At 58.4% G+C, this 22,950-nt stretch overlaps 2 protein-coding genes across 12 annotated transcripts in view; one reads left to right on the forward strand and one right to left on the reverse strand.

The window, feature by feature from the left end:
* Positions 1-677: 677 nt before the first annotated feature.
* Positions 678-21,407, reverse strand: LOC112061078 (FH2 domain-containing protein 1-like). Of its 11 annotated transcripts, none has more exons than XM_065596806.1 (11): positions 21,236-21,406; positions 20,213-20,753; positions 19,758-19,819; positions 19,418-19,520; positions 19,253-19,341; positions 16,716-16,816; positions 16,543-16,613; positions 15,304-15,411; positions 3,808-3,878; positions 3,384-3,609; positions 678-1,613 (listed from the first exon to the last, which is right to left on the reverse strand). In XM_065596806.1, exons 2-11 carry the CDS (start codon positions 20,705-20,707, stop codon positions 963-965), a joined length of 1,977 nt encoding a protein of 658 aa, XP_065452878.1. In that variant the 5' UTR covers positions 20,708-20,753; positions 21,236-21,406; the 3' UTR covers positions 678-962. The 11 variants fall into 11 exon arrangements, with proteins under 11 accessions (XP_065452878.1, XP_065452872.1, XP_065452873.1 ...); XM_065596800.1 differs by having other exon boundaries at positions 3,333-3,609; positions 21,236-21,404; XM_065596801.1 differs by having other exon boundaries at positions 3,333-3,609; positions 19,253-19,338; positions 21,236-21,403.
* Positions 5,555-22,950, forward strand: part of LCMT2 (leucine carboxyl methyltransferase 2) — a 517,091-nt gene continuing 499,695 nt past the window's right edge. Inside the window, exon 1 of the mRNA XM_065596795.1 lies at positions 5,555-5,664. The gene's annotated coding sequence lies outside the window, so the exon portion shown is untranslated. The remainder of the gene's footprint in view (positions 5,665-22,950) is intronic.

Genomic DNA, 22,950 nt, shown 5'->3' on the forward strand with positions numbered 1-22,950 from the left:
CTGGGCTCCGGCAGGCTTTTCTGAGCCCTTGCTACGCTCTTCTCACCAGCTCCGGTGCGGGGGAGTCGCCATCCCCCCGGGCAGCGGCCGATCACACTCCCGGCTCGGGGGTCGCGTCCCAGCCCAATGCTGCCGCTTAGCCATGGATCTCGAGAGATTCCTGGATCCCCAGGCCAGCGGGGCGCATGGGGCCCGTGTGACCCCCATCTATCACCCAGGCCAGAGACTGTCCCCCATGACCCCTAGAGCGGAGCTGCTAGACAAACCTTGAACAGGGGCCAGGGATGGAGAATTCCCCACAACCCTCGGTAACTCCTCCCCGTGGCTAACGGCCCGGCCTGTTACAGCCATGCCCCCTCTCGCTGCAGCTTCCAGCCCCACCCGGGTTCCCCCTTCGGCTGCGAGTGCAGAGCCCCGGACACTGCCCAGCCCCGGCCCCCCGCGTCTGGCCCTGGGACGGTGCCTGGTCCCATTTAACCAGTGACTCGACCCCTCAGCTCCTGACTGGCCCAGCCCAGCCCAGATTCCCGACGGGGGCACCTCCCTGCTCAGATCATCCACAGTCCTGGGAAACCAGCCGGGGGCAGGCGAAGCCACTTGCCAGGCCCTGCGTGGGGCAGCTCTCCCCCTGCCCCAGTGCCCCCGCGGCCGGAAGGAGGGGCAGGTGGAGGCGTGACCATGTTCCTCATGATTTATTAACAAATAAACCCAGCAACGGGTGCTGACAGGGACAGTTAAAATGGCCGAGCGGCTGGTGGTGCCCGGGGGAGGCCCAAGGCAGGGGCCAGGACACCCTGAGGGGAGGGTGGGGACCAAAGTCCCCAGGCCCTGGCCATGACATTGGGGGGGGGGGCAGGAGCACCACGCCCCCTGGCAGTCTCCCCTTAAAGCTGCAAGGCAGCCTTGCACTCCAGCCAGGAGGGGCGGGCAAAGCTACCCCCACCCCCGGCACCGCCGCCCCCTCAGCTCTGGGAGGGCCTGAGCGGCTTCTCGGCCAAGCCGAGGCGCCAGAAGAAGCCAGCGAGGGTGGAGACGCCCTTGGGGGAGGCCGTGGGGGAGCCGGGGGCAGCCTGCCCCTCAGCCCCCATGGGAGGCCCCTTCTTACAGAAGAGGCTGGGGAAAGGGCGGGAGGGTGAGGTGTCGGGGGAGCAGCCCTCTGCCTTTGGTGAGGCCCCTGGGGACGGGAGCCGTTCAGGGAGCCAGGACATGAGGCCCCCTTTCCTGCCCACAGGGGTGGCAGGGGGCCCTGGTGGGGGGGCAGGCGCTGGGCCCAGGGAGTCCTGGGGCTCGGGGTGGGCTGGGAGGATGGCGAGCGTGTGGCGCCGGCTCAGGCGCCTCTGGCCAGCCCCCCTGGCCAAGGGCTCCGGCGGGGCCACCCAGTCGGGGCACTCCCCGGCCCCCAAGTCCAGGTTGCCGCAGGGCCCGGTGCGGGGACCCCGTGGGACGTGGCTCCGGCGGCACGGCTGGGGCGTGCGCGTCAACAGGAAATTGAGCTTTACATCTTGCAGCTCCGGCTCCCGCACCGAGCACGTGGCGATGGAGCGGCGCTTCTCCTGCCGCTGTCGCTCCAGCTGCTGCCGGCGCTGCTCGGCCTGCTCCCGCGCCCGGTTCTCCTGCAGGAAACCGGGCTCAGGGAGCTGGTGCGGGCACAGGCCCCCAGCGCCCTCTGCCCAGCAGACCCCACTCCCTCCCCCTGCCAGGAGAGAACCCAGGAATCCTGGCCCCCAGCCCCCTCTATCTAGCAGACTCCATTCCCTCCCCGTGCTGGGAGAGAACCCAGGAGTCCTGGCCCCCAGGCCTCCTCTGCCCACCAGACCCCACTCCCTCCCCCTGCCGGGAGAGAACCCAGGAGTCCTGGCTCCATGCCCACTCTAATCACTAGACCCCACCCCACTGGAGGAGCAACAGGGGTGTTATGAGCACAGTGGGTGGGGGTCAGGACAGATGTGGGGGGGGAGCACTGCGGGTAGCAGACAGGGGCAGGGGGGGAGGGATAGCTCAGTGGTTTGAGCATTGGCCTGCTAAACCCAGGGTTGTGAGTTCAATCCTTGAGGGGGCCACTTGGGGATCTGGGGCAAAATCAGTACTTGGTCCTGCTAGTGAAGACAGGGGGCTGGACGCAATGACCTTTCAAGGTTCCATCCAGTTCTAGGAGATGGGATATCTCCATTAATTATTATATTATTATTATAGGCAGCACAGGGGAGGTTAAGGGGGTACCTGCACGGCCGTCCGGAAGCGCCCCCCGAAGCCGTGCAGCACTTGGAGGCAGGGGAGGTAGAGGGGGTTTGGGGGATACAGGGGGCACAGAGGGGTAGAAGGGGTTCGGGGGACTCAGGGGTACCTGCACGGCCGTCCGGAAGCGCCCCCCGAAGCCGTGCAGCACTCGGAGGCAGGGGAGGTGGAGGGGGTTTGGGGGATACAGGGGGCACAGAGGGGTAGAGGGGGTTCGGGGGACTCAGGGGTACTTGCATGGCCGTCCGGAAGCGCCCCCCGAAGCCGTGCAGCACTCGGAGGCAGGGGAGGTAGAGGGGGTTTGGGGGATATAGGGGGCACAGAGGGGTAGAGGGGGTTCGGGGGACTCAGGGGTACCTGCACGGCCGTCCGGAAGCGCCCCCCGAAGCCGTGCAGCACTCTGAGGCAGGGGAGGTAGAGGGGGTTTGGGGGATACGGGGACACAGAGGGGTAGAGGGGGTTCGGGGGACTCAGGGGTACCTGCACGGCCGTCCGGAAGCGCCCCCCGAAGACGTGCAGCACTCGGAGGCAGGGGAGGTACAGGGGGTTTGGGGGATACGGGGACACAGAGGGGTAGAGGGGGTTCGGGGGACTCAGGGGTACCTGCACGGCCGTCCGGAAGCGCCCCCCGAAGACGTGCAGCACTCTGAGGCAGGGGAGGTAGAGGGGGTTTGGGGGATACGGGGACACAGAGGGGTAGAGGGGGTTCGGGGGACTCAGGGGTACCTGCACGGCCGTCCGGAAGCGCCCCCCGAAGACATGCAGCACTCGGAGGCAGGGGAGGTAGAGGGGGTTTGGGGGATACGGGGACACAGAGGGGTAGAGGGGGTTCGGGGGACTCAGGGGTACCTGCACGGCCGTCCGGAAGCGCCCCCCGAAGACGTGCAGCACTCGGAGGCAGGGGAGGTAGAGGGGGTGTGGGGGATACAGGGGGCACAGAGGGGTAAAGGGGGTTCGGGGGACTCAGGGGTACCTGCACGGCCGTCCGGAAGCGCCCCCCGAAGCCGTGCAGCACTCGGAGGCAGGGGAGGTGGAGGGGGTTTGGGGGATATAGGGGGCACAGAGGGGTAGAGGGGGTTCGGGGGACTCAGGGGTACCTGCACGGCCGTCCGGAAGCGCCCCCCGAAGACGTGCAGCACGGCACACACCTCCTGCAGGCAGAACAGCGCCTCGTCCTCGCAATAGAAGTCGCGCAGCGCGGCCGTGGCCTGGCGCAGCCGCTCCAGCTCCGCCTGCACCGCGTCCAGCTCTGCTTGCCCCAGCTGCAGGAAGGGCTCCAGCTGCTCCGGGCCCAGCTCCGTCAGGCTGCCGCGGGCCCCCGCCAGGCGCTCCCCCAGGCCCTGCAGCTCCAACGCCACCTCCTGCTCCTGGATCCTGCGCACGTGGACGGGGCGAGGGAACCCGTCAACTCCATGATGCCCATCTGCCCTCCCACCCACTGGGGCAGGCCCACGGGGCTCCAGCCCCACACTGGGGAGAGCAGAGACCCTGCCCTTGGGCAGAGTCGGCCCCAGACCCCAAGGGCAGAGGGGCCCACAGGGTACAGCTCTGGGCACTGGAGGGGGAGCTCACCGTGACGCCAGCCCCACGTGCTCCAGTTTGCTTGGGAAATCCAGCAGGCTCCTGTCCCTCCGCTCAGCCTCCTGGGGCAAGAGACAGAGTGACCCCTGCCCTGCACAGCACAGCCCCCCCCCCCACAGCACCTAGCGACCCTCCACCCCAAAGCACCACCCACACTTCCCAGAGCAGAGCGCTTCTCCCACCACTCTGCCCCCCACAGCACCTAGCGACCCCCCACCCCAAAGCACCACCCACACTTCCCGGAGCAGAGCGCTTCTCCCACCACTCTGCCCCCCACAGCACCTAGCGACCCCCCACCCCAAAGCACCACCCACACTTCCAGGAGCAGAGCGCTTCTCCCACCACTCTGCCCCCCACAGCACCTAGCGACCCCCCACCCCAAAGCACCACCCACACTTCCCGGAGCAGAGCGCTTCTCCCACCACTCTGCCCCCCACAGCACCTAGCGACCCCCCACCCCAAAGCACCACCCACACTTCCCGGAGCAGAGCGCTTCTCCCACCACTCTGCCCCCCACAGCACCTAGCGACCCCCCACCCCAAAGCACCACCCACACTTCCCGGAGCAGAGCGCTTCTCCCACCACTCTGCCCCCCACAGCACCCACTGCCCTTCCATCCAGGAGCGCCGCCAGCTTGGGGCGGCAGAAGGTCCCACCCCGAAATGCCGCCCCCCACGGAGGCGGCGGAAGCTCCCACCGCCGAAATACCGCCGCGGTTGCCGCCCCCCAAATTGTAGCCCCCTAGGCGACCGCCTAGGTCACCTAATGGGTTGCGCCGGCCCTGCTTCCATCACTCTGCCCCCCACAGCACACCACCACCTCACTACACAGCACCCCCACAACACTCCCCTACCCCGCCCCACAGCACAGCACCCTCCCACCACCGCCCATGCAGTAATATACACCCCCATTCTCCAACACTGGGAATAGTTTGCTACATTTCTATGAAGCCCACGTGTGCCTCAGTTTCTCCTCTATGCTGCATTGTTACCAGTGGGGGGGAAAGGGCTGTTTGCCCTCAGGTCAGGCAAAAAGACATACGTGGGCGTCGTCTAGCTGTCTCGGCCTCAGCCTCCATATCATACACCTGGGGAACGTCTGCGACCCTGCACACGCTCAGAATTCACATGTGCCGCAGATTCCCCCCCCCCCGCCCCGAGATCACACGGCAATTACACCCGCATAGGGTTGCTGTGGCACCAGGATGGGCAGGGATGGTGTCTCTAGCCTCTGTTTGCCAGAAGCTGGGAATGGGCGACAGGGGATGGATCACTTGGTGATTCCCTTTTCTGTTCATTCCCTCTGGGGCACCTGGCCCTGGCTGCTGTCGGCAGACAGGATACTGGGCCGGATGGACCTTTGCTCTGACCCCTTATGGCCGGTCTCATGTTCTTACGCACCAGAGGACAGCGGGCTCACGGGCCGGAGCAGCCAGCCGTGGAAGGGGAGGGGGCAGTGCCCTACCCGCAGGGCGAGGAGACACGGGATCTGTGGGGGGATGACATGGGGCTGCTGGGGAGTCACACAGACTGGGGTGACAGCACTGAGCCAGGGGCTGAGGGGGTGCAGGGACCCACGTGGAAAGGGGCAGATGTGCCTGACTGATTGGGAGAAGCTTGGGGTCAGCCAGCATCTGCACGGGGGAGGCTCCCCAACTCCCTAACAATCCCTCCCCCCCCCCCAAACACCTGTTCCATACTTCTCCCATTGACCCCATCAACCCTCCAGGTTCACACATAAGAACATAAGAACGGCCGTACCGGGTCAGACCAAAGGTCCATCTAGCCCAGTATCCTGTCTACCGACAGTGGCCAGTGCCAGGTGCCCCAGAGGGAGTGAACCTAACAGGTAATGATCAAGTGATCTCTCTCCTGACATCCATCTCCACCCTCTGACAAACAGAGGCTAGGGACACCATTCCTTACCCATCCTGGCTAATAGCCATTAATGGACTTAACCACCATGAATTTATCCAGTTCTCTTTTAAACACTGTTTTAGTCCTAGCCTTCACAACCTCCTCAGGCAAGGAGTTCCACAAGTTGACTGTGCGCTGCGTGAAGAAGAACTTCCTTTTATTTGTTTTAAACCTGCTGACCATTAATTTCATTTAGTGGCTCCTAGTTCTTATATTATGGGAACGAGTAAATAACTTTTCCTTATCCACTTTCTCCACATCACTCATGATTTTATAGACCTCTATATCTCCCCTTAGTCTCCTCTTTTCCAAGCTGAAAAGTCCTAGCCTCTTTAATCTCTCCTCAAATGGGACCCGTTCCAAACCCCTAATCATTTTAGTTGCCTTTCTCTGAACCTTTTCTAGTGCCAGTATATCTTTTTTGAGATGAGGAGACCACATCTGTACGCAGTATTCAAGATGCGGGCGTACCACTGTGACAATGCGGTTCTGGCGGAACCCAACTGAGAGTGCCAACTCAGGACAAATTGCTAAAATAGGGCAGTTACAGCCCAAGGCCGGGGTTTTTCCACCTCTAAGGCAAACCAAACCAGCCAGAGAAAAAGGACTTCGGTCTCATCCCACTGGCTAACCGCAAGTCTCACAAGCAATCTCCTTAGACACTCCAGTTTCCCAGTATTACCACCAGTGCCACATGTTATGGGGACAAATGGTTATAAAAACCAATACCCCAGTAAAAGAAAAAGGTTCTCCTGATCCCAAAGGACCAAGCCCCAGACCCAGGTCAATATACAAATCAGATCTTACCCACAAATCACGCTGCTGCCAATCCTTTAGAATCTAAAATCTAAAGGTTTATTCATAAAAGGAAAAAGATAGAGATGAGAGTTAGAATTGGTTAAATGGAATCAATTACATACAGTAATGGCAAAGTTCTTGGTTCAGGCTTGTAGCAGTGATGGAATAAACTGCAGGTTCAAATCAAGTCTCTGGAACATCCCCAGCTGGGATGGGTCATTCAGTCCTTTGTTCAGAGCCTCAGTTTGTAGCAAAGTTCCTCCAGAGGTAAGAAGCAGGATTGAAGACAAGATGGAGATCAGGCATCAGCCTTATATAGTCTTTTCCAGGTATAAGAACACCTCTTTGTTCTTACTGTGGAAAATTACAGCAAAATGGAGTCTGGAGTCACATGGGCCAGTCCCTGCATACTTTGCCGAGGTACAAGGCGTATCTGCCTTCTCTCAATGGGTCCATTGTATAGCTGATGGTCCTAAATGGGCCATCAAGCAGGCTAGGCAGAGCTAATCTCAGCTTGTCTGGGATGTCACCCAGAAGCACAGCATAAGTTTGCTGTACAGACAGTATAGAGCCAATATTCATAACTTCGACTACAAAACTGATACACACATATAGACAGCATAATCATAACCAGTAAACCATAACCTTGTCCTAGACACCCCATTTGACCCCCTTTATACAAGATTTGGGTGCCACTACAGGACCTTGGTTGCAACAATGATCTATCCGGTCCCAGTTTATGTCAATAATGTCACACCCCCAACGCAAAATTGATGCAGGAAGGGATGACACAAACATCACTGACTGCATCCCAAGAGCTCCCCATCCTGGGTTCTGTCTCACTACAGCTAGTGTTGGGTTAGAAGCCGTACCAGTGTATAACAGAAATGGTTTATCAAAATCATGTTCAACCACATGATTGAACCTCTTTACAAACTCAAGGTAAAACTTAGTTAGAAAAATAGTGGATTGGATCTGCTCTGGCAGCATGGTTCCTGTATGTGTTATGTGATCTTGCCAAGAGCTAAAGAAAACCGCTACCTTATCCATACAAGCTCGGGCAAATGTTTGGAACCCCATTAACATTGAATAAATGCAGATATTAATGTTCTTCATAGTACAGGAATCTTGGCATTTAGCCATGAAAGCAATATGGTAGTGTGCCTCAGTCTTCCTTTTCATACAGCACATTAGGTCTGGAATGTCTTTTCCCCTGTGAAAAGTTCCCATATTGTTTATAGGCATCAACTGTGAAACCCCAGTGTGACGAACTGGGACTGTTCTTGCTGTGGTCTGTGAATGCTGACAGGGGAGTGTGGCTGGGATAGTCTGCATTGGAGGATGGGATCTGCCCGAAGGCGCATACCTGAGCGTGTAACATGAGAACCCAGGAAGGGGTTGAAGGCCAGGTGATACCTTGGCCCGGGAAACTGAACAAAGGCTGTGGGAGGGGTCGCTGAAGGCAGAGTCTTGGAAGCGGGGTGGTGAGATAGCTGGGAGGCAGAGATTGCTCTGGCCTCCCAAGGGGGGCTGGGATGCCTGGGACCCCCAGATGGACCTAACTGAGGGGGGCCCTGTTGTCTGTGCCTGCAAGACCTGTCTTGGACTGTATTCCTGTCATCCAAATAAACCTTCTGCTTTACTGGCTGGCTGAGAGTCATGGTGAATCGCAGGAAGCCGGGGATGCAGGGCCCTGAGTCCCCCAATACTCCGTGACACCCAGTGTAACAAGGCCTTTTAACATAACGTGTGTTCTCATGTATTCCTTTTAACATGTTCAAGGGATTCTCCAAAAGATTAGGCACATTGTATATTTTTACAGTTTGTGGCAATAGCAACACATTAATTACAAAATTTAGCAACAACAACAAGTTCATTGCAAGCGTCCATCTACAGTCATGTTTGTCATGCCACACCTTTGGCTCAATACCATTGGAGTTTGGGTATTTTAGGGTTAACCTGTGGCTTCCCTTTGCACAATTCAGTTTTCTCTTTCCTCCTTGTCCTGCAGGATCAAACCCCGATTTCTCTTGCTTAACAGAATTCACTGGCTGATGGGGTGGGCCCTCTGTGCTAACAGCTATTAGCAAGTCCTTCCTTTCCCAGCCAGGCAAGTAATTTGCACTACCCCAGACCAGAGCCCGTCCACCAGTTTTCATATTCATAACTGCTATCATTTCCAAGGCTGGACTCTGTCTTAAAGAGATACCACACAAATCCAAAGAGTCTGCGGGTGAGAGTTTGCTTGCTCTCCCCCGCATCCTCAAGCATTTAGCCATAAAACTGCTCTGCTCTGACACATCAGTAACCAAATCTGTCCTTAAACCCTGAAGCACAAACTGCTCATTTAAAGAATCAGAAAGGAGACATTCCTGTTCCAACACCATTGTCTCCCCAACAGGTTGGCCCCACACAGCCACTTGGTTATAGGGCTGCCTCAATTCCTTAACAACTTTTACTTCCTCTGAGACCTTCTCAAAGCTATCCACACTGGATCTTTTAAAAGGACAGTCAGAGGATCCATTCACAACAGACAATTTTTGGCTGCTAGGAACTGAAACTTCCTTTATTAAATCACTCTCACACCCTTCAGTTGCAGGGAACTGCTTGCACCGAGTACCATGAGGATTCCTTTCTCCAGGAGCTTTTCTAAGCAGCAATTCACCCCTCACAGAAATTCTGCCCTTACCCTCTTCACCTAGGGCTTGCTCTAAAGGAACACTTTCCTGAGCAACAACAGACTCTGTCTGGGTCTTACTTGCATTCAGGATCACCTTTGGCCCATCAGGCAGATCTCTACACAATCCCCTTTCAGGCGAACCCATAGACTTCCTAGATAAAAGGTTAGAAATACTTCCCTTCTCTTTGCCACACACAAGCTTAGGAATTTTTTCCTTTTTGCTACAAGTTGTTAAACTGTCCGTAGGTACCACAACCAAATTACCTTTCTGCTCTCCTTGTGCCCTGGATAGGGTATCACCCTGATCAGACAGAGTTGTTACACCCTTCTCCAACCACACATGAGCAACAGGCAAAATACAAGCACCAGAATTGTCTGGTCTCTGGGATTTTGCTAAGACACTAACTGGATGCAACCTAGTTACGGTGCCATTCTCCCCAGCAGATGCAAACTTAGGACCATTCCCTTCCTGGGCTTTAGTTGAATCCAGAACCAACTCTGAGACAACTAAATTATTCTCAACCATCACAGGCCGAAAGGCACCTTCTGTCTGCTCCACAGACAAAAAAGAGTTGGAGACGCATTTTCCTTTACTAGACATACGGTTTGGGATTTCATTTCCCTTGTCCCAGCACACCGGGCTGTTCACAGACAACTGCTTGGAGACTGGGGTAGCTTCCTCCATAGGCAAGTCAACACCCCTGACAGACACAGGCACATTTCCTTCACTGTCACTATTCTTCGCACAGGAAACAGATAAGGTATAGGGACACTCATTTTCCACTCTCCTTGCCTTCCCAAACTGCTGACTAGATAAAGCCATCAGTTCACAAGACTGCCTAGGCTCATCCAAAATCTCCTTGTTCTCCTCTCCCTTCGCTTGATCTAATTCCAGATTTACTTCTGAGACATTAGATAGACATTCAGAAACTTCATTCACAGCCAAACAGCTACTTTCCAAAGACAAACTTTTGGAGAAACCCTCCATAGGCACAACCTTAGGATCAATCCTCTCTTGTGCCTGGTTTGTATTAACTTGACTGACCATAGCTTTAATATCATTTCCAATCATAATATGCTTAGGGATTATGTCTTTTATTCCCACAACCATGGTGCCCTCCAATCCCTTCCATTTCAGGTGGATTTTAGCCAAAGGCACCCTGACAAAATACTTAGATAAGGCTACAACAGTTACATCTTCACCTGGCAAATAATCTTCCTTCCTGACAAGACTTGCTTTAACCAGAGTAATATCTACTGCGGTGTCCTTCCATGCCATACACCTCACTCCATTCACTTCTGCACTGCTAATAAACTCTGCATTATTTCCCCCATATTTAGCTCTAATGTGAGTTTTAAGGTCAAATTCTTCCGAGACCACAGAAACAGCATTTGCACACAGGGCACCAATGCTGGGCTCTGTGTGGCTTGCCTGTGAGTTTACAACAACAGGGTTAGCATTGGCCGTGGCATTTGGGGTTGCTGGTTTTGGGCTGCCCTTCAGTGTCGGGCAGTCTGGTCTCATGTGGCCCAGGATACCACAGTGATAGCATGTAACCTGTTCCGTCCTGGGATGTGAGTTCCTACCCTCCGGGCCCCCTTGAACTCCTTTAGAAGAGTCAGGTTTATTTTTAAATCCTTCCCTCCTCTTGAACTGGGGAGAATGGTGATCAGTTTTCCCCAGGGTTTTACACCCTTCTCGAGCCCTGTTTTGGGTATGGGCATCCGCAATCTCTGCTGCCCGTAGGACTGACTCGGGGTCCCTGTCACACACAGCTGCTCTCACATTGTCAGGCACAATGTCTAAGAACTGTTCCAAAGTTATTAAATCCAGCAGTTTTTCAAAACTCCCATGAACCTTGGCTCCCATAACCCACTTTTTAACAAAACCCATCAGCTTATGAGCACATTCTACAAAAGTACAATCCTTAGACATTTTAAACTCTCTAAACTTAACTCTGTAAGATTCAGGAGTAACCTTGAATCGCCTTAACACAGAATCCTTAAACCGCTCATAATCTAAGGCTTCTTGTTCCCCCAAGTCATTAAATACCTCCCTGGCTTTTCCAGTCAGTCTGGTCAGCAGGACAGGCATTCGCTGACCCTCAGGGATCTGCTACAGATTGCAGAGGCGTTCAAAGGTAGACAAAAACTCCTCTATATCCTCAGTATCATTGTAAATGGGACACATCCTTTCCCAGTTTTTCTCATGGCGGGGGGGAAGTGGAGTACCAGGTGGGGATGACTTTCTCCGCTCTTCCATTACTTGGAGCTGAAGTCTGTCCGTCTCCTGTTCCATCTTGTGAGTCTCCTGCTCAGCAGCGAGCAGCTCTAGACGCCCCTTGCGAGCTCTCTCTTCTCTCTCATCAGCCTCCTTCTTTCTTTGATCAGCTTCTTTCTCTCTCTCAGCAGCCTCTTTCTCTAACTCTGCTATTTTTTGCTTCTCCAGCAATTGAAGATCTGCTAGCTTCTGTTCATGCTCAAATTGCAGTTTACTTGTCACCCTTTGCATCCTAATTTTTTCTGCATCTTCTGCAGCCTCAGGTAAGGGCTGTGCTCTTGCTCCCTGATCACTGGCTATTAACAGATTTCTCAGTTCTTCCTTTGTAGCTTTCTTTCTAAAGCTTATCCTCTTTTCTGAACACAAATTTTCCAGGGCTTTTTTCCCAAGTCCCTCATATGCTCTTTGCTCAGCCACTGCAGCAGCTCTTTAACCAACAAAACTCTCAATCCCAAAATTCAAATGTGGATAGCGTGGGGTTCTGACCCAAAGCTTAATTGACCTGGTTCTGTGGATCCAAGCACGACTACGCCACTGTGACAATGCGGTTCTGGCGGAACCCAACTGAGAGTGCCAACTCAGGACAAATTGCTAAAATAGGGCAGTTACAGCCCAAGGCTGGGGTTTTTTCCACCTCTAAGGCAAACCAAACCAGCCAGAGAAAAAGGACTTCGGTCTCACCCCACTGGCTAACCGCAAGTCTCACAAGCAATCTCCTTAGACACTCCAGTTTCCCAGTATTACCACCAGCGCCACACGTTATGGGGACAAATGGTTATGAAAACCAATGCCCCAGTAAAAGAGAAAGGTTCTCCTGATCCCAAAGGACCAAGCCCCAGACCCAGGTCAATATACAAGTCAGATCTTACCCACAAATCACACTGCTGCCAATCCTTTAGAATCTAAAATCTAAAGGTTTATTCATAAAAGGGAAAAGATAGAGATGAGAGTTAGAATTGGTTAAATGGAATCAATTACATACAGTAATGGCAAAGTTCTTGGTTCAGGCTTGCAGCAGCGATGGAATAAACTGCAGGTTCAAATCAAGTCTCTGGAACATCCCCCGCTGGGATGGGTCATTCAGTCCTTTGTTCAGAGCTTCAGTTTGTAGCAAAGTTCCTCCAGAGGTAAGAAGCAGGATTGAAGACAAGATGGAGATCAGGCATCAGCCTCATATAGTCTTTTCCAGGTATAAGAACACCTCTTTGTTCTTACTGTGGAAAATTACAGCAAAATGGAGTCTGGAGTCACATGGGCCAGTCCCTGCATACTTTGCCGAGGTACAAGGCGTATCTGCCTTCTCTCAATGGGTCCATTGTATAGCTGATGGTCCTAAATGGGCCATCAAGCAGGCTAGGCAGAGCTAATCTCAGCTTGTCTGGGATGTCACCCAGAAGCACAGCATAAGTTTGCCATACAGACAGTATAGAGCCAATATTCATAACTTCGACTACAAAACTGATACACACATATAGACAGCATAATCATAACCAGTAAACCATAACCTTGTCCTAGACACCCCATTTGACCCCCTTTATACAAGATTTGGGTGCTACTACAGGACCTTGGTTGCAACAATGATCTATCCGATCCCAGTTTATGTCAATAACGTCACACATGTGTTATAAAGGGAAGGGTAACAGCCCTCCTGTGTACAGTACTATAAAATCCCTCCTGGCCAGAGACTCCAAAATCCTTTTACCTGTAAAGGGTTAAGAAGCTCAGGTAACCTCGCGGACACCTGACCCAAAGGACCAATAAGGGGACAAGATACTTTCAAATCTTGGTGGGGGGAGGGCTTTTGTTTGTGCTCTTTGTTTTGCGGGGAGTTTGCTCTTGGGACTAAGAGGGACCAGACATCAATCCATGCTCTCCAAATCTTTCTGAACAAGTCTCTCATATTTCAAACTTGTAAGTCCATCAGGCAAGGCGTGTTAGTTTTATCTTTGTTTTCTCAACTTGTAAATGTACCTTTTACTAGGATGTTTACCTCTGTTTGCTGTAACTTTGAACCCAAGGCTAGAGGGGGTTCCTCTGGGCTCTTTAAGTTTGATTACCCTGTAAAGTTATTTTCCATACTGATTTTACAGAGATGATTTTTACCTTTTTCTTTAATTAAAAGCCTTCTTTTTAAGAACCTGATTGATTTTTCCTTGTTCTAAAATCCAAGGGGATTGATCTGGACTCACCAGGAATTGGTTGGGGGAAAGGGAAGGGGGCGGGAGAATGATTAATTCCTCCTTGTTTTAAGATCCAAGGGGTTTGGATCTGTATTCACCAGGGAATTGGTGAAGAGTCTCTCAAGGCTACCCAGGGAAGGGAATTAGCACTTTGGGAGTGGTGGCAGCGGACCAGATCTAAGCTGGTAGTTAAGCTTAGAAGTTTTCATGCAGGCCCCCACATCTGTACCCTAAAGTTCAGAGTGGGGAAGGAGCCTTGACACCATGGATTTATACAAGGGCAATAAGATAGAGAATAAGACGGAGACTATCCCCTTTTTAATGATTCCTAACATCCTGTTTGCTTTTTTGACTGCCACTGCACACTGCATGGACATCTTTAGAGAACTATCCACGATGACTCCAAGATCTTTTTCCTGATTAGTTGTAGCTAAATTAGCCCCCATCATATTGTATGTACAATTGGGGTTATTTTTTCCGATGTGCATTACTTTACATTTATCCACATTAAATTTCATTTGCCATTTTGTTGCCCAATCACTTAGTTTTGTGAGATCTTTTTGAAGTTCTTCACAGTCTGCTTTGGTCTTAACTATCTTGAGCAGTTTAGTATCATCTGCAAACTTTGCCACCTCACTTTTTACACCTTTCTCCAGATCATTTATGACTAAGTTGAATAGGATTGGTCCGAGGACTGACCCTTGGGGAACACCACAAGTTACCCCTCTCCATTCACACCCAGGCTCCTTCCCTCTCCCTCAGCTCCTCCGTTACCCCGACTCCCTCCAGCCGCTGGGGGACGGGAAATCTGGTTCGGTCTCAGCGCTCTGTAGTAACATGCCTAGTACGGAATCTATTGGTCAAAAACGTTTCCTGACTCTTCCCCATTGGCCATACTGTCACAGACACACCTGATGGCGGGTGTTTCGAAATAAATGACCAAAACCATCGAAACTGGTGCAATGATACTGTGGTATTTTGACAAATGAAACATACAGAATTGTTTATTTTGGGGGCAGAATCCCCCCAGGAGCGGTACCATGACCCAGACTTCCCCACCTCTCTGCCGGGAGCCGAGCAGCAGGAGACGGGGCTGGGGTGGGCTGGGGTGGGGTGGGGGATAAGGGTGGGTTGCAGGAAGCAGTCGGGGCTCACCTGGGGGTCAGACAGACACGCGGTGCTCGAACACGGCGCTCACTGCAGCCCCGGCCGCGCTGACCGACCGTCAAGGCTGGGTTCCCTAGGGGCTCCAGGTGCCTGGTAACCCGGCTGTGCCAGCACCTGGGAGCGTCGCTGCCCATGCTGGGCGAGGGGCACTGATCCCTGCGGTGGGAGCCCGGCTCCCCCAGGGCAGAGCTCACGGGGGGGCAGCAGGCCCGGAGGTCCAGTCTCAGTGGGGCCACAAGGCTCAGCCTGGAGGAAGTGAGCCCCCAGGGGGTCCAGCACACTGATGGGGTCCCCCCCCAGACTGCTCCAAAACAGGGGCATAACCCCAATCCTATGGATCCGCGACAGCCCCAAGTCCCCCCCCACCAGCTTGCCCATACCACCCCCACAAGACAGCCTCCCTCCTGAGTCCCTGTTCCCCCCTCACAGCCCTGACTCTGGGGGTGAGCCCCCTTCCCCACTCACCATGGCCACGAAGTGCAGCAGGTCCACGCCTGGCTTGTTGGCCTTGGTGTCTGCCAGCCTGAGGAGAGAGGCCATCCGGAAGCCTGCGGCATGGCCAGCATAGCCCCCCTGATGAGAAAAGTGCACCCCATGGAAACAGGTACCCCCAGCGGCCTCCCTCTCTCTAACTGCTAGTCCCTAGTCCTCTCCCAGAGCTGGGGAGAGAACCCAGGAGTCAGGCTCCCCCCCCACCCCACCCCCGCTCTAACCGCTAGTCCCTACTCCTCTCCCAGAGCTGGGGAGAGAACCCAGGAATCCTGGCTCCCAGCCCCCCCTGCTCTAACCCACCAGCCCCAACTCCCCTCCCAGAGCCGGAAGAGAACCCAGGAGTCCTGGCTTCCTCCCCCCCCCCGCTCTAACTAATAGTCCCCACTTCCTTCCCTTCTCCCATCTTCACTTGTACTAGGGAGGCGTCAGAGACGTGTGGGGAACGAGGCTGGAGTGGCTGTGAGAGGGATCTGCTGTGAGGGGTCAGGAGACACTGGCCAGGTGGCAACCTATGACCATGTTTTGTATGAATACTCTGCGTGCCTCACTTTCCCCATGTGCTGCAGAATTATCTGGGGGGGCGGGGGGGGGAGCGTTTGCTCGTGCAGAGACCCAGGTGTGACTGTGCCTGGCTGGGCCCGGGCCCACGGAGAGGCCCAGAAGACACTGCCCGGACATTTGGCACCTAGCAACCGACGCCCAGGGATGGGCCCCCCTCCGCAGGCAGCCAGCCAGCCGGTGCGAGCAGCTGGAGAGCAAAGGGCGGAGGGGGGCCGGGGGGGTGTTAAGGATGGGTGGCACAAGGAGACACTCCTGGAGGGGGATTACAGAGGGGCCGGGGGGCTCTGGGCTCTGATCCGACCCGGCGCTAACCCAGGACTGTGCGCTGGGTCCAGATCCCCAGGCACCCCCCTGCTGTTCCCACCGGCAGAGTCACTGCAGAGTCAGGCAGGGGGGTGCCGGGCTCCCACCAGGGGGACTCACTGAGGGGGCTCCCGGCGTGACGCGGGGGCTCTGAGGGTCGGTCCCTGGGGGGGAGCCGAGGGGCTGACCCCAGCGACTGTGACCCGGAGGGGGCTGACGCCCTGCAGGGGCCTGCCAGGGGCTGTCCCAGAGCCAGGCGAGGGCACCATGCCATTGGATCCGCAACACCCCTTTGGCCCCTCAGACCAGGCCAAGCCCCCTCGGCCCAGCCCCAGAGCGGGCGCTCACCATGTTCATGTAGTTGCCAGCTCTCAGGACCAGGCGGATGACGACGTGCAGCTCCTCGCAGCCCAGCAGCTCTGGGGAGAGGGGACGGGGGAGGTGAGTGGGGGGCTCTGCTCCAGGGGCCCAGCCCCTCCCCTGCCCTCCAAGCACAGTGCCCCAGCCAGCCCCACACGCACCCCGAGCCGCCTCGGTCAGGATCTGGATGGAGGATTTCAGCGAGTTGAGCTGGGGGAAAAACTCCTCCTTCAGGACCAGCAACTCCAGGCGCCGGGCGTAGCTAGGGGGAAGCAGAGCAGGTGACCGCGGGCGCCCAGGCTGCGGAGATGCTGGGGCAGCGAGGCCGTGGGATCCAGCCCAGCGACCAGGCTCTGCCCGAGACCCTCGTCCACCTGCAGTGACCCCCACTTCAATCCGGGGCCTGGTCCTATCCCCACAGCGCCCTTCTCTGGGAAAGCCCTGCCTCCAAGAGGGACTGTGCCAGGCCAGATACACCCCTGACATGCCTGGCTAGGGGGCCAAGCCAGGCCCCAGAACGCAGAGCCCACCCCGTCCCCGTCCCCATCCGAGCCAGGCCCCAGAACGCAGAGCCCGTCCCGTCCCCATCCGAGCCAGGCCCCAGAACGCAGAGCCCACCCCGTCCCTGGCCGCGTGGCCGAGCCAGGCCCCAGGAACACAGAATCCACCCCGTCCCCGTCCCAGTCAGGCCCCAGAACGCAGAGCCCACCCCAGCCCCAGCCCCGGCCGAGCCAGGCCCCCGAACACAGAGCCCACCCTGGCCCCGTCCGAGCCAGGCCCCAGAACACAGAGCCCACCCCGACCCCGTCCGAGCCAGGCCCCAGAACGCAGAGCCCACCCCATCCCCGGCCCCAGCCCTGTCCCCGTCCGAGCCAGGCCCCAGGAACACAGAGCCCACCCCGTCCCGTCCCCAGCCAAGCCAGGCCCCAGAACGCAGAGCCCACCCCATCCCCGGCCGAGCCAGGCCCCATGAACGCAGAGCCCACCCCGTCCCCGTCCGACCAAGGCCCCAGAACGCAGAGCCCCCACCCCGTCCCCGGCCGAGCCAGGCCCCAGAACGCAGAGCCCACCCCCACCCCGGCCCCAGCCGAGCCAGGCCCCAGAACGCAGAGCTGTCCCAGGTGCCCAGGCTGGGGGCTCTGGCCCCACTCGGAGTGACGCCCAGCAGGACTCTGGGGCAGCGTCTCCCCTCAGGGCACCTGTCCCAGGGCAAGGACCCTGCTCCGCTTCGGCACCTCCTGGGTCTGGCCTCGGAGCGTTCAGCCCCCTGGTCACCCCGGGAGCTCCCCGCAGCGAGTCTCCTTGGGCGGGATCCCTGGGGGAGTGTCACGGAGTGTGGGGGACTCAGGGCCCTGCACCCCCGGCTTCCTGCGATTCACCATGACTCTCAGCCAGCCAGTAAAGCAGAAGGTTTATTTGGACGACAGGAATACAGTCCAAGACAGGTCTTGCAGGTACAGACAACAGGACCCCCCCAGTTTGGTCCATCTTGAGTGGCCAGGGAGGCCAGAGCCCCCGTCTGGGCTCCCCTCCATTTTCCCAGCCAGCTCCAAACTGAAACTCCCTCCAGCGTCTCACTCAGCCACCACCCCGCCCCGCCACGCTCCTCCCCCAGCCTTTGTCCAGTTTCCTGGGGAGAGATATCACCTGGCCCCATCCCGCTCCTGGGTTCTCACGTTACCTGCTCAGGTATCTTCCCTCAAGGCCAGTCTCCCATCCCCAATGCAGACCGTCCCAGCCAAACCCCCCTGCCACCTTCCCCGGCCAACACTCCCCACTCAGCATTTTAAGAACTTATTAAATCTTCAAAGACCACATTAAGAACATTCCCACTTCGTCATAGGGAGCCTCGCCCACAAAGGGCCCTGCCCCCCACGCCGCAGCCAGCCGTGACTCCCCGCCCACGTGTGACACAGACGGGTTATTATTGAGTCCCCAACCAGGAGACTGACTCGCTTCCAGCTGCCCGGCCTCCATCACACCCGTTGCCCTCCCCCGTCCTTTGTCCCTTTCCAGGTCCAGCCGGTCACCTGGGCTGCACCAACCCCCCCGCCGCTCCTTGCAGAGGGGGGGGCCCAGCCAGCAGCTGCCAGGCTACGAGTGTCGGCCGTTCTCTGCAGCCCGTCAGCAGTCCCACCTGCCCTCTAGGGGTCTCTACGACAATCACACCCCCTGGTCCCACCGCCTCGGGTACTTGAGTAACACGTGGGGAAACTGAGGCATACACAGTGTTCAGACAAAACATTAAAACCATTCCCATTTCATTACAAAAGCCCAGTCCTTCCCCGGCCGAGCCGGACCCTGGGGACGCAGAGCCCGGCCCATCCTGGATCACTTACACCCCTCCAACAAATCACACGTTTGCTACGTCTGTAGCCAGAACAGGCCTGGTTTCAGCCCTGGCCGTGGGTCGTGCCCACCTCTACCCAGAAAGCTCTGGGGCCAGGGGAGGGCAGAGGACCTGGGGGAGCTGGGACTGAGGTGCCCTGGGGGGAGAAGTCAGCCTGCAGCCTACGCGAGCAATGTGGAGGTAGCAGCCATCACCCCAACCCTGTCCCACAAAATCCCCATCAGTGCTCACACCCCCCCCCCACAGCACCCCATGCTGGGATCCCCCCCACAGCCACCACCCTGTTCCCCAGGGCACCCCCGCTGGGAAACGCCCCCAGCACCCCCACTGGGTGCCCAGAGCTCTCACCTGGGAACCCCCACAAGCAGCAGCGAGAAGGTCTCGGCATCCGAGAGCTGGCGCCAGGAGCCCTGGAACGCCCTCAGTTTTTTGACCTGCTGGGACAGAGCCGGGGAGCGTTAGCCGGGGAGCCCCTGCAGGGGCTGGGCTGGCCGTGCCCTCCTGCCCCCTCACCTCGTCCGTGTCAGGCAGCATCTTGCACAGCTCCAGCAGCTTCTCAGCCCCATACAGGGCACCGGCACCGGCCCGGAGATCGGCCACGATCTGCTGCACAGGCCTGGGGGGGCGGAAGAGATGTCAGCTCAGCCCCCAAGCAGCCCCAGACCCCCATGCCTCAATCCCTGCCCCCAGGAGCCTCGCCATCCCCACCCTCCACATGTGGGGGTGTATGGTGTAGCTTGGGGCTCCCCTCCCACTGCCAGCTGCTCCCCAACCCTGTCCCTGCTCTCCTCCGCTGGCCTGAAACGGGTCACTGTGGTGCCAGGCAGCTCCAGCCCACCCTGCCTGTTCTTACCTCTTAAACTGCTTCAAAAATATCTCCAAGTTCAGGATCTTCTTTGAGTCCAGGAGAGAGACCTGGGGAGAGGGAGCATGGGGGCAAAGGGGCAGGGGGAGCATGGGGAGAAGAGAGGGGGGAGGGGGCAGAGACCTGCAGGCACAAAAGCAGCGTCTGCCCCAGCTCTGGGGCACGCAGCCCCTGGGGCTGGGGGCAGTTCAGCCTGGCACAGCAGAGCAGGCTTGGCTTGGGCCCACAGGTGAGATGTGGGTCACCCCAGGCAGGGTGCAGCATGCAACCCCCCCAGGCTCACCCCCCATGGGGGGCAGCACCCGAGGGGCCCGCAGGACAGAAGCAGGGGCCAGACCACCAAGGGCATGTCCTGGGCGGAGGATGCAGCAGGGACCCCGAGGAGACGTCCCGCTGGGAGGGACCCCAGACTCCCCACGGGGCCAGCCCCGACCCAGGCTCACCTGGCCTTGGGGCCGGCCCAGCAACAAGGGCCCCCGTGGGCCCCAGCCCGGCTGCTCCCCAAAGAGCTCCTCCAGGTGCTCCACGTCCAGGGGTGTGTGGTCATGCTGGCTGCTGGCTGTCCACACGCTGGGGCGCCCACGGACCCGCTCCGCCGGGATCACCGTCCAGTGGAAGGTGCGCAGCTTGCTGCGGTGTGGGGCGGGCATCAGCGCGTCCCTTGGGGGCGGGAGGACTGGGGGGGCCACGGGCAGGGGTGGGGGAACTGGGGGGGCAGGGGGCACGGGTGGGGGAACTGGGGGGGCAGGGGGCACGGGCAGGGGGACCCGGGGAGCAGGGGACCCAGGCAGGGGTGGGGGGACTGAGGGAGCGGGGGCCCCGGGCGCAGGGACTGGGGGAGCGGGGGCCCTGGGCAGGGGCAACAAGGCAGAGTGCTTTGGAGAGGGGCTCCCGGGGGTCCCCGGGGCTCCCGAGGGGAGCTGCTGGGATTGGCCCATGGGGAGGCGCTGAGCCGGGTCACCCCCTTGCCTCCAGCACCAGGCACTGCGGGAGAAAAGGGATTAATGCACCGCTGGGGGACCCCCCCCTCCGCACCCACCCGGACGCTGCAGGGGAAGTGGGGAGCTTGGGGGAGACGCCCCAAGACACCCCAGCTGGCCCGGGCACCTGCCACCGGGACCACCGGGACACAGCCCAACGCAGCTCTATGGGGGGGTCCCAGAACCGGGAACAGCTGGGCGGGACCCCCCCCAGACCGGCTCCCCGCCCGGCAGGACACGCCCCCCGCCCGGCCCCGGCCCCCCCCGCGCAACAGGACCCCCCCCCCAGCCCGGCAGGCCCCCCAACCCCCCGCCCGGCCCCCCCGCGCAACAGGACCCCCCCCGCCCGGCCCCCCGCGCAGCAGGACACCCCCCCCCGCCCGGCAGGACCCCCAACCCCCCGCCCCCCCCCGCGCAACAGGACCCCCCCCGCCCGGCAGGACACCCCCCCAGCCCGCCCCCCCGCGCAGCAGGACCCCCCCTCACCCGGCTCCGCCGGCCCAGGGGAGGGGGCGCTGGCCGGGCACGGACTATCCCTGGCGGGGCTGGGGGCGGGGCCGGGGGCGGGGCTATTCCCCCCGCCCAGCCCGGGCATCTCCGGGGTGAGTCCCCGATGGAAAGGGGGAGCTTTGCTCACTGGGGGAGGGGCTGGGAGCCAGGACTCCTGGGTTCTCGCCCTGGCTCGGGGGGGAGGAGAGGAGGAGGAGCCAGGACTCCTGGGTTCTCTCCCCAGCTCTGGGGGGGGGTGGGAGCCAGGACTCCTGGGTTCTCTCCCTGGCTCCGGAGGGGCGTGGTGGGGGGAGCCAGGACTCCTGGCCTTTAACCTGCCTGTCAGAGGGGTGCAGGAGCTGGTGTTAAATCTGGGGGCTGGCTGAATGTCTCCTGTGCCCCCTGTTACCCCAGGTGGGGGGGGGCATTCAGCGTCCCACTACAGCTCGGGGGGGGGCAGCAGGCAGCCCGAGGGGGCAGGATACCTCGGGGTCTCCCAGGCCTGGCCCGTTACAGCCATTGCCCCTGCTGGGAGGATCCTCTCCAGACCGCTGGGCCACTAGTCCTGCCTGGGGCTCACTCCGCCCATCCCAAACCTGGGCCCCGGCCAAACCCATAGCCAATGTGGGCAGTGTCACGGAGTATTGGGGAACTCAGGGCCCTGCACCCCCGGCTTCCTGCGATTCACCATGACTCTCAGCCAGCCAGTAAAGCAGAAGGTTTATTTGGATGACAGGAATACAGTCCAAGACAGGTCTTGCAGGCACAGACAACAGGCCCCCCCCCAGTTAGGTCCAGCTTGGGGTCCCAGGGCATGCCAGCCCACCCCCTTGGGGGGTCAGAGCCATCTCTGCCTCCCAGCCATCTCTCCAGCCTCCTTCCAGCCTGCTTCCAGCACTCTGCCTTCAGCGACCCCTCCCACAGCCTTTGTTCAGTTTCCCGGGCCCCGGAGTCATCTGACCTCCAACCCCCTCCTGGGTTCTCATGTTACAAGCTCAGGTATGTTCCCTTGGGCCGGCTCCCATCCCCCGATGCAGACCATCCTAGTCACACTCCCCTGTCAGCATTCACACACCCCAGCAAGAACAGTCCCAGTTCGTCACATCTCTCCCCCCTTCGAGACCGAACTGAGCAGGGTCACTTTAGCCAGTGACCCGGGGAAGTTCGAACCTACCCCCGTTCCCATGGATGCCCCCGCATCCCTCCAGTTCCTTGGTGGGAGTTACACCAGGCCCCTTCCGTTCCACGCCCCCCCTTAGGTCGGGGGTGCTTGATGGCACTCGCAGTTCGCATGTGGGAAGGTTTATGCGGCCTGTGCCCTTTTCCCACCCCCATACCTCTGGGGTTCCAACTGGGCTGTGGTCTTCTCCCAGCGCTCCAGTCTGGAGGTCTGTGCTTTGGGCTCTCTTGGTTTAGAGCCGCCCTTTTAACCTTGGCCACCCTCTGGAAAGGATCCTTTATGCTGGGCAAGGGTCCTAAAGCTCTTTTCCCCTTGTCCCAGGCCTTCCTCCCCCTCTGACAGGGGTCACAGGATCCGCAGTACTGTCGGACAGTAACAAAGACCCCAGGCCAGTAAAAGCTCCGTAGCAGCCTCTGCTGGGTACGCCAGGTTCCCTGGTGCCCTGAGAGGGGAATGTCATGGGCCCGGCACAGCAGCTGGCGGCGATACTTCTGGGGTACCACCAGCTGCCTCCTGATCCCCCCTGACTCCA

The sequence above is a fragment of the Chrysemys picta genome, chromosome 1 (genome assembly GCF_011386835.1).
Source record: "Chrysemys picta bellii isolate R12L10 chromosome 1, ASM1138683v2, whole genome shotgun sequence".
NCBI classification, from domain to species: Eukaryota; Metazoa; Chordata; order Testudines; family Emydidae; genus Chrysemys; species Chrysemys picta.